This window comes from Rhincodon typus, chromosome 6, assembly GCF_021869965.1.
Source record: "Rhincodon typus isolate 14 chromosome 6, sRhiTyp1.1, whole genome shotgun sequence".
Taxonomy (NCBI): Eukaryota; Metazoa; Chordata; class Chondrichthyes; order Orectolobiformes; family Rhincodontidae; genus Rhincodon; species Rhincodon typus.
This window is the reverse complement of record NC_063337.1, coordinates 26,030,147-26,041,428: the sequence shown is the minus strand read 5'-3', so window position 1 is coordinate 26,041,428 and position 11,282 is coordinate 26,030,147. Positions and strand designations below refer to the sequence as shown.

Genomic DNA, 11,282 nt, shown 5'->3' with positions numbered 1-11,282 from the left:
TAAGGCAGGCTCCATTATAAGGCAGGCTCCATTATAAGGCAGGCTCCCTCCACTCCAGTTGTGGCACCTTGGACTGTACTCAGATGTAGTTGGAGGGAAAAGAAGAAGAAACCTGCTGGTAGCACCTAGGTGGCAAGTGTGAAACTTCACTGTAAATACATTATCACATTTTAAAATATATATTAATGTTTTATCATTAGCTGCATGACTGACTGTCAATTAGTTGCAATATAAGAATGAAACTCAAGAGGCTAGCCATCCTTAGTACCATACAATGTTCTACTATGTCTGATTGATCGTTATTCTTTCTGTAATGTCCATGCTAACAAGATACTTTATTATGATTGAATCAGATGTTGTGAAAGCATCCATCAGTTTATGATCTTAAGTCTTATTAAACGATAGGAAATGCAGAAAAGTACTGTTAAGCTGCACTTACAGTTGGGATTAAACAGTGGAAGCAGGTCTCTGTAGCATCAAAACATTTACAGTCATTGAAGGAGGGCCACACAACTCAGTACTGTTCAAAGAAGTTCCCACAGAGGTCCAGCCTGGGGTCGCTTTAGTTGACACTGCTGCACGGTAGTTCCTTCTGATGGACATCCTCATGTCCCTAATTGGCGCAATGTTGTACTGTCAAAGATCCTCATCATCTGTCACATAGCCTTGTTGTGTCCACCAGTTTTGTGGGGCAAAATTTTCCAAGGATTAAGCAGTATCATTTGTCTGTACTGTATGGCCACAAAGCTCTTCCCGACCCTTACCTAGTCTGACTTACCCGGGAACATTTGTTGAGGAGTCACCCTATAGCCCTCAATGGCCCTAAATATCAGAGGAAATTGCTGCACTATAGATGCAGTGGACATTACAACATTGTGTTCTACTATCTTTAAACAGAGTACAATACCACTGTCCCTCATCCACACAGCATTCCATGGATGACAAGCAACTGTGACTCTCCGGTATTTCATCGCATTAGGAAGGCATCTGTGGCTGCAGATTGACATTAGGAGACTACACAACATCCACTAGAGATTGATGCTGGTTCCAGGTTTCCAGATGCTTGTGTTTCTCATCCATCCTGTGGACGCTTTCAATGCCGTGGACACAGGGAGGTCAACAGCTCGTGTGTCTGGATCCTTTGGGAATGTTCATATGAATGTGGCAATATCAGAAATAAAATGAGCTTCTCAATAATATAGTCTTTCAGCACTTGCAGCACACACAAACACTATTCAAATAGTGCACATGAAGGCCTCTGACAAGGAAGGCAATGGGATGTCTCTATGTGGATCTTTCACATTGTTACCTGATTCAGATGTATGCTGCTTAAGCCATATGGAATACACGTGGTGGGTGACTCTAAATGAGGTAATAATAATAAAGGTTCCTTTCCTCACCCTCAGCTGACACAGTACCCAAGAAAGGTAGCATTCCATATAAGCTAAAGGTGTGAATATTTTACAATTTAAGGTGTGAAATGTACAGCTTCCGGATCTTGTGCAAACTATAACACGATGGAGGGTGATTATGAATTGTGGAACAAAGGTGAAATTTTACAGTTCACCTGATATTATTTGTGTTTCACAAGCTTTACTAGGATTTATTTTAAATGTTAGATGAGATGGCCAAGTTTGTGGCCAGACTTTTAGTCTAGACGGTTCACATCCAGAATTCAGTGATACGAGATGTCTTTAAACTGTGTGTTTGTTTAATGCCATTGTCCCTTGACAGGCCTCACCTCACTCACAAGTGGAGGCCTGTCCCTCACAGATTAAAGAATCACACCTGCTGACTCTGGATATGGGGGCATTGAGCACACAACTGTCGACCATCCCACTGTCCACCTTTGTCCTTGTGATGTTGTGTGACGAGACTGAAGGAGGCATTGAGTGTGATTAAAATGTTTGTAAGGGCTGTTAGCGGGTGTTGAAAGGATTCCCACTGAGTGAGTAGGAAGTTCAGATGGCAGGAACGTGGTTAATAGTTTGGGAGGACGAGAACCATTGATTGGAGATCTGTCATGCACTAGTCGGAGTTGATGACTTGGTGGGAGTTGTGTACAGTGTCAAAGTTAGAGTGAGTGTAAGATAGGAGACAGAAAACTGCACTTATCCTTAGGGTATTTCTGGGCATTTCTTTCACCTGGGATACCAAACTGACCTAGATTGTTTCCTCTGTCCAAGATGGCTACATATAGTGGTGTGACCTCCTTTCTATGTCTGGATGAAAGAGCACTACACTTCTGCTGACCACCCCATCCACCAAGACCTCTAGGTCCTTGTTGGACAAACAGGGTGTTAGCTTCCCTTTCTGGAGCATATCTTTAATGATAAATGCTGAGAACAACATTGTCAAGGGTAGTTTGTGTTGTCAAGGGTAGTTCCTGGCTCCAAGTATTTGAAATGATGCTCAGCTGAGGTTGAAATATGGTGCCCGAGGCGCAATTTGTTGGATGTTCCAGCAGTAGTAACCAATTCTACCTCATTACGTCACAAGTGAATAAGACAGATTGGATAAGTAACTAATGATGTGAGCAGTGGAAAATTGCATAAGTGAAGTCACCATCAGCTATGGCAGGAAGCCCTCCATGAAACATCTTAAAACAGCACAGCCAAAACATTTTAGAAACTCAGTCCATTAAGACAAGATTCAGTCCCTCATTCCCTTTCTTCTGAAGGCTGCAATTAGAATATGGTTTCACAGCCAGCAGTAACATTTTGCAATGTCAGTCTATTAGCCATGCTGGCTGCTTTTGTAATTCAGACAAATACAAAACTGAAAAAGGTCAAAAACAAATTAAATTAAACGCATTCAACAAAGTTCAAACATTTTAAAAATTCCATCATGGTGATCAATTTGAAACAGATAATTTTAAGTAATAATCTTCTATACACCCATTTGGCATGCCTACCGTGCTGAGTATGCAGTTTCAAAGTAAACTATGCTCATATATTGTCACTGACAGCCTCCATCAATTCTGGCATGGTGTGACTATAAACTAATGGATAACCCTTGTGTCAGTAAAGCACAAAGTCTATTTATGAGACCATCCTCTCAATTCCCAGCCTCCCCCCACTCCACCACATTACAGTACTGGTTCAACAGTAAAAATAAAACATTTGTGTACAGAATGTCCCTTACTGTTTCAATGCAAAATATGTTTAGATGTGAAGGGATTTTTCTTAATGCATGCTCTCTTGTGAGACAACAATGCACATTGGAAATTTTAGTACAGATTCATGACTGTAATGAATATCTAACTATAAATTGCAATTCAAAAGAAAATAAAAATGCTTACGTTGAAAAGGCATTGTTCTGTTTTTCACACCTTATTCCTTTGCAATTATTTGGTTCCTCTGCAGCATTTGTCTCATAGTAAAAGTATAATTGATTCAGACCATTCGCAAAAGCTAGTAGCACCAGACAGTATATGAATAAAAACTTCAGAATATCCAACAGCATACGTCCAAGAGATATTTGGAGAGGTCCCAGATGAGAATTAGCAGTGAAAAGTGAAATTAGGCGAAGGGAACTGAAGATGTTTGCAATAGCAAATAATGCTTCAGCAACTAGGGTGGGATGCCACATTTCCCAGTCCTCCCGTTGACGTGAACCACTGTACTTTAAACAAAATAACAGTGTCAGTATAAAACACATACCAACTTCGATCAGCTTGATAAAAGGTCAATGACTATTTATCAGTCCCAAAAATAAAATAGTCCATTGTACAAATCAGAAAATGATCGTAATAATCTCTGTTTAGAGAAACGCTTGTTTTGTTTTACTGACTTATGCAGTCTAAATATAAAGTCTACAGTTATTAGCATATATTAGATATCAATTTCAAAATACAAGAACATAATGATTTGCAGCTAAATTATTGTCATCGACGCGATCATCAAACCACAAATGACAAACTCAACGACTGCCTTCTCTTACTGTTTCACTGATGTATTGCAACAGCTGTTAAGCGTAGTATCTGGGTGCTTACAGGTACTGTATGATATATAGATTGTATTTTTAGAGATTTTTAAATTCAAAAAGATATCTTATTTCTTTGAAAGCATAATGATTACTGCTGTGAAAATCATTGTTTTTAATTGATCTGGAAATGATGTGTGGGGTAATCTTTTCTTCAAACTCCTATTCAATTACAGGATGCTGTTGAGTTAAAGATTGAAAATAGAGCTCAAAATAAGCATTTGATAGATACAAAGTATTTGATTTTGCAGAAGTATAATTCTATATTTTGATAGATAGTTTTGAGCAGGACTACTTAATCTGGTTACTTATAATGTTTTAGAAATTTAAAACTGTTCAGCAAAGCTGCTTAAACTATACATTTTGTCAAAGAACGATAAAGCAATGTTGAATATACAAATGTCGGTTCAAAATTTCCATAAAATAAGAATTGAAATGCTTGTGTTTAAAATTATATTTGCACACCAAGAATTACATTTAAACACCTCATGAGCTAACATATCCTCAGCTTTATAATGTGATCCAGTTCATTATTAAAGCTTATATAAATAATCATGGTTTATTACAAACTAAAGCTAAGATTTAAGTATTTGCATGTGGCGAGGTATATCACATATTGTGAGTATATACGGGCTAAGTACAGAAGGGCTATCCTCAAAGCTTGAAAACCTAGTTGTGGTAAAAGTAGAAACCCACAGATGGAAATACACAGTGCTTCATTTTTTTGCGCCTGAATCTACTAGAAATGTTTCCTAGTCAACTGAGCATGATGGGTAATGCTCAATGTTACTAGCAAAGAAAAATTTCACATTCTTTGCAGTTTATCCTTCTCTCTTTCTGCCTTCTTCTTATCATGTCTATTATTAATGTTTCTCATTTCACTTTTATTTACAAATGCCCATTCTTTACATCTGTATTCTCTTCTTCACCTGTTACTTTCAGGTGTTTCTTTCTCACCTTTCAGCTGTTTTATTTTTCCTCTTTTCAATTCCATTTCCTCACCTTGTTTTGTTTTTATATTCCTTGCACTACAGCTCCTCTTTGATTCCAGTTTTTATTTGTTCTCTACTAAAATTCCCACTTTCACCTGTTTCTTTATTGCACTTGCCCTTTCCTCTTTGTTTTACGTATCACCAAGATAAATTAAACAAGTGTTTTGGTGCTTTGATTTATTTTTATTACCCCATTTGTAACCTTGCTGGAATCAGTATTTTCACTCAACTGCATCTACAATCCAAGAAGTTATCGCAATAAAAACCGAAAGAACTGTGGATGCTGTAAATCAGGAACAAAAACAAAGTTGCTGGAAAAGCTCAGCAGGTCTGGCAGCATCTGTGAAGGAAAAAACAGAGTTAACGTTTTGGGTCTGGTGACCCTTCCTCAGAAGTTATCGCAATGTTCAGTTGCTAAGAAAGAACAAGATAACTGAAAAAGGAATTACCTTAACAAAGGCAACAATTTTCAGAGAAATTGTTGCTAGGTATAAAGAATTCATTACAAAATCCATAAGGTTCCACCAGTCGTGTATGTAGTCCTGAAGTCCACCATCCCACATTTGTTTTACTTCACCCCAAATGAAACCTGTGGCCAAAGGGAAAGAAAAGCATCTGAAAGTGTAAGTTCTGAGCTGTGAATGACCCAGCTTGCTGTCCCTTAATTAACTGACTCAAATTCATACTCCTGCATCTGTTTATCCTTCTGTCTGCTTGAAATTTCTCAGATTATGAGAAAGTAACAGAAAAATATTAGTTTTCAGTTAAAGTAATTTAGTTCTGAAGGGTTTATTTCAGAATAATAAGCAATAAATCTAAAATAATGGACTGGTTAAAAAATCAAATACACATTACACAAGTGCATAAGGGTGGTCTGCTTCTGCTAATAATTTTAAGAATAATGGGTAGATGTTGGTCTTTAATGTCTGCTCATAATCTGGCAGAGAAAGCTTCCTATCCACCATAAAATCCATCTGGTTTACATTCCACTGAAAGCGATGAAACGAAAATCAGGTGCATCCTATAAACAGGTGGTTGCTTCATTCCCCCAGACTACCACCTGTGTGGCAAAGTCAAATTTGATTTCAGCATACATGCTAAAGTTTTGAGTTATGTTATTTAGACAGATTTTAGAAAGACACTGTCTTGCCACAATGTAATAAAAAATAAGCTCCGTTAGGATTTCTATTTGGTGTTTTCTGAACACTGCTATCATTATGCCAATAAAGCAAAATTGCTTTACGAATATACTCCAGTATTAGAATGGAAATGTCCCTTATAACTGACAGAAGTTTCCAACCACCTAATTTGCACACTGGGGAAAGTGTACGTCTATACCACTGAAAAAATCCTTAATATTGAATGATAAATATTGTATAGGACACTAGACAGAAATTCCCATTTCTTAAAATGATTACATAAAACCATTTACATTCACTGGAGAGAAGGCGGAGGCTTCGTATTAGTGTCTCACATGAAAGGCAGGACCTCTGACAGTGCAGCATTTCAGCAGTACTGTGCTGGAATGTCAACTGGGTTTTATGCCTATATTTCGGTTGTCAAACTTGAACCAGCTATCTTATGGTTCAGAGATCCAACAAACCACACGTAACACTAGCAAACAAAGCATCTGCTAATTTAATGGATAGATACATTGCATTTAAGTCAACGTTTCTAACCTAAATGTCTGTGATACAGGGAATGGAGTGATGTATGTGACAAGTCTCATCCTTCCAACTACAGGTTACCAACAAATCTGTACAATGGTCTTGATGCAATGGGGTAATATTTCCAAGTGCATGTGGGCAGTGTACATACAGTGAAGACTATGGATGGAAAGCGTGAATTTCCTGATTATATAATAGCAAAGGAAGTGAACGTAAGAATTTCACCATGAATAAAGATACTATTGTCAAGAGAAAAAGTGCATGTATACAAAGAGCTTTTTGAATAACGACAGACTTCCTGATAATGGTCTCATCATTGGGTGGGGGTGGAGGGTTAATGCATAATCAGAGCATCTTTATAAATGGAGATTTTATTTTTCACTTAAGATTAGGAAAAGCAGAACAGCTCATATGGTAAATGCTGAGGTTTTAAAGAAAATAAATATAGATTAGTTTTTTTACAACCAAAATCTAATTTTTAGAACCTACAAACAGCAGAAGGGAGAATCACAAACTGAAATTTCAAATTGAAGTGAGGCAACTTTACAAAAATGGGCAATTAATTAGCAGTTGTGAACAGAGTTGAATGTTTAATGGGTAAATCTACATACAAGCAGTGGGAAATATTCAAACAAGTTTTTGATAAAACCAGTGCATACCCCTAAAAGGCATAGGCTCCACTTGTGTAATTAAGCAACCACAACAAACAAGAAGCTGAACTAAAAGACTTACACAAAAGCAAGGAGAAGTGAAAATTAATTGGCTGGGACAGCTATAAGAAGCAACAATGGGTACAACAAAAGTAATAAATGGTGCAAAAGAGGAAATACTAAAATAAATTGTACCAGGCATAGCTACAGCAAATTATTTCCGAAATATATTAGGAGAAAGAATATGGTGAAGGAGAATGGGAAGTAAAGGGTGGTTACAGCAAAGATTATGAAGGACAATGTGAAATGGCAGATGAGTATCTTGTATCCGTTTTCACAGTGAAGGAATAAGACAAAATACCAGCAGTACAAGGGAACATAAAAATAAGTCAAGGGAGGAACTTTGTGCATTTAATGTAGATAATTAAATAAATGGTAATGTAGAAAATAATGGGATTTGAGACAGATAACTCCAGCATCTGATAGTTTCTGCCCCAAAGTATTAAAAGAAATATGCTTGGTAATTGAATGTAATAATCTTACTTTTACAAAGCATACTAGATTCAGGAATTATGCATTTGGATTAAAAACTCAGAAATGTCAATCCATACCTAAGGGGAAAAAAGTAATTGCTACTTTAACATTAGTTGTGGGGAAATTACAGGAATCTATCAACAGAGAAATAGAGGACAGTAGTTAATGGAGGTGGCACTGGTCTCAATGACTAGCTGGAGAGACATCAAGAACCCGCTACACTTCTTTTTGGGAAGGTCAGTTGTTAAGTACCAATCAGGCATTTAATTGGATAGTGGCAGGCTCTCTCAGGAATCAGGCCTTCCCAGTGACAGAAGAACAATCTGCCAAGAACAGTCATTGGGAGGTTGGCAGCTTTATTGAATAGTAGTGCCACCAGGGAAGTGGTGTCTATGCTGGTACGACATCCAGCATCATTGCTGGATTTCAGGTCACAGGTAAGTGATTTAATAAAACCATGAGATTATCAACAAGAATGGAAGTGCACAGAATTAGAAAGCAATGGTGTGACATGAGTTATTATTAGCTTGGAGGGAGGGGACAGAGATGAAGGAAGAAGGGATGTACTCTGATTGGTTGGATGTGACATGTGACATTCCTTAGGGATTTGCACTGGACTTTATCACAATTACGTATCGATGATTTACATTAAGGAATAAAGTGTAATATATACAACTTTAGAGCTGTCACTAATTTGGCGAATATACTATATTACCTGGATGAGAGAAGAAAGCTACAAAGTGACACAGGCAGATGACATGATAGACAAAAGTATGGGGCATCCATAAAGCAACAATTAGCATTGCTTACCTTGTTACAAAACATTAGTGCCTGAACATGACTTGTATTACAATCTTAGAAATTACTCAGTGGGAACAGTGTATAAGTATGTATTGCAGTCATGTAAAATTTAGGTATATTATTTTTCTAGCTGTACTAATAGAATTAAAATAGTGTTAACAGGTTAATAATTTATATCAAGAAAATATCAGAAAAAGGGTTTTCATATGAAAATAGTAAGCTTTGTGTACAAATGTTACACAGAATTATTTCTAAGCCTCTGCTGATAAAGTATCAAAAAGCATCTGCGCCTATAAATATTGCTGCACTTAATTTTCCTGAAATTGGTCATCATTCCAGGTCCCTGATACTGCAATCAGGAAGCAGACATTGAAAGTGTTGGAGAAATTCAGCATATGTGGCAGAATCCGTAGAGAGAGAAACAGAGTTCTGAGACTGAAGTACATAGTGAAGAGTCATTATCAAACCTTAACTCTGTTTCTCTCTCTACAGATATTGCCAGGCTCGCTGAGTTTTTCCAGCACTTTCTATTTGTTTCAGAATTCTATCACCCACATTATTTTGTTCTTATTTGAGTGCTTAGATGCAACTTCATTGGGAAAGGAATACCAAGCATTCAGCATTCATGCCTGAAATACATTTTTTTGTCCTTTTACATAAGCAAGTAAGAGGTTTAATGCCTGCTTGAGGCTCATACTTCAAATCTGACCTCCCTGAAACAGCCCACATAGTGTGACGTAGCTACACCTGGTTAAGTTAGACCTCAGAACTACCTGCTAATAATACAGGAAGTTTTTCACTTCTGGCCTGCCAGTAGACCTGAAAGGAGCAGTGATTTTCCTGACAGCAGATTAAACAAAAAGTTGAAACTGCTCCTGACAGTCCCCCAGACTGTCATCATTTCTGACCTTACACATGACTGCTCCCTCTCTTCCAGCCTTCCGTCCTGACTGCAATACCCTTTCTTCAGCTGCTGAATCCCTCCTTGCAACTCTATTCCCCCTCTGCACTTCCACCCACCCCAGCTCTGATTCATTCCATCCCCTGGGCTTTAACCTTTCCACCAGTCTCAGGCCTTCAGTTAGCGAGAGCCTTCCCTTCACTTATTTAAGAACTGCTGCAATGTAAAGGTTGCTTAATCTTGGTCTTCTTTCTGACTGGCTATTCTTACCTTGCGATATGCATTGAAAAATGAGTAAAGACCCACTATCAGGTACATCTCGAGCCTCACTATTCAGCTGCAATGCCTAAAAATAAGCATCTGTAAATTTCCAGACACTGGTTTAAACCACAGAACAGATTACATCGTGTATGACAAATTATAGAAATGAAATGAGAAAATAAAGCTATAAATAAAGCTGCTTGTGGTACAGCTTTAACTTATTGCCTTTTAAAGGGCAATTTTTAAATGCATGGCAGGTGATAAATTTCAATTTCCTAGCATGAAATCTATCAATACAACCACAGTTTGCATCCAGCATTTCAATAATTTAACTTTCCGCAATTCGGTTGTGGCATTTAATGCTAATGTCTATCCCTCATAATATTTGCAACCTGCAGTGCTCTGTTCTGTGCCTTAAATTGATCTATTCTCTGTAGTGAAAAATTCTGGAAAATTGGAATGTATAACATGTGACTTGGGTCTAAGGAACCTAAAATTTACACTTTCAAAGCTTTTGTTCAATCTATTCATTTTTACTGCTGAACTACATAGAAAGTTGAAGCAAGCTGTAATGGTGCTTAACTTTAACAAATGCCACAAACCAATTCTAAATTTTCACCCTTCTTCCAGGTTTCTATCTTTTTTCTTTCTTCCACTAGCCAAACAAAAATATCTTTCCAAGTCAATTTACAGATTTTCAGCATTCAATTTTCTCCTTTCCTCTTTTGAAATTGTTAATTTACCAAAGTGGATATTCTCCATACATAGACCTAATCAATGACTGTACCAGGCAATCAGTGTTGAAGGGGATTCACTGTAACTGGATCAGTAGTAAGTGCCTTGAGTAATTTTTCTTCTCATTAATCCATGGCACTGAAGCTAAGTGCACCTTTTAAAAAAGACATTTTGTTGAAGATTATCCCCTTGCATTCACCTGGATAATTTGCAAGAAATACAATAAGAAAACAACATTTATGTTTGACAAAAAGTGCTGATGAGCCAGCAAGTAGACTCTGAATGATAGAGACATTTCCAAGGAGAATGGTTGATGATGATTAGCTGTTAACTGTCAAATATTGTTTAGATTTTAAATGAGGCACATTGACTCTGTCCTGTCTTTGAAACTGATTACACCTGAAGGATAAAGTATCTCAAATGTTGACGTGAAGCCTAGTGTTTCACATTGCCCAATGCAGCAGCAACACAGTGATGATCAACATCAACATCACGATAAACAGAAACAAATTCTGACTATCACACCAAGACGTATTGCGACATATGTGCTGGTGTGATGCCAGGTACGTAGCCAGTAGATCCCAAGTCTAGCAGATCGTATGAAACAGGATATCCCACAACAAGAAAGTACTGACCATTCTCACTCAGTCTACACTTACAAACTCACCACACAGTATCCAACATTAGAGATAGTAGGAGCTGCAGATGCTGGAGAATCCGAGACAACAAGGTGCAGGGCTGGATGAACACAGCAGGC

General features: G+C 37.6%; 1 protein-coding gene across 1 annotated transcript in view; it reads right to left on the bottom strand.

Moving 5' to 3' along the window:
- The window catches only part of LOC109912753 (short transient receptor potential channel 4-like), a 53,488-nt gene that overhangs the window by 11,680 nt on the left and 30,526 nt on the right, over nt 1-11,282 (bottom strand). The window contains exons 2-3 of the mRNA XM_048598313.1: nt 5,426-5,565; nt 3,302-3,624 (exon numbers count right to left, since the gene is read on the bottom strand). Coding sequence (XP_048454270.1) covers nt 3,302-3,624; nt 5,426-5,539 — 437 coding nt within the window. The 5' untranslated portion in view covers nt 5,540-5,565. The remainder of the gene's footprint in view (nt 1-3,301; nt 3,625-5,425; nt 5,566-11,282) is intronic.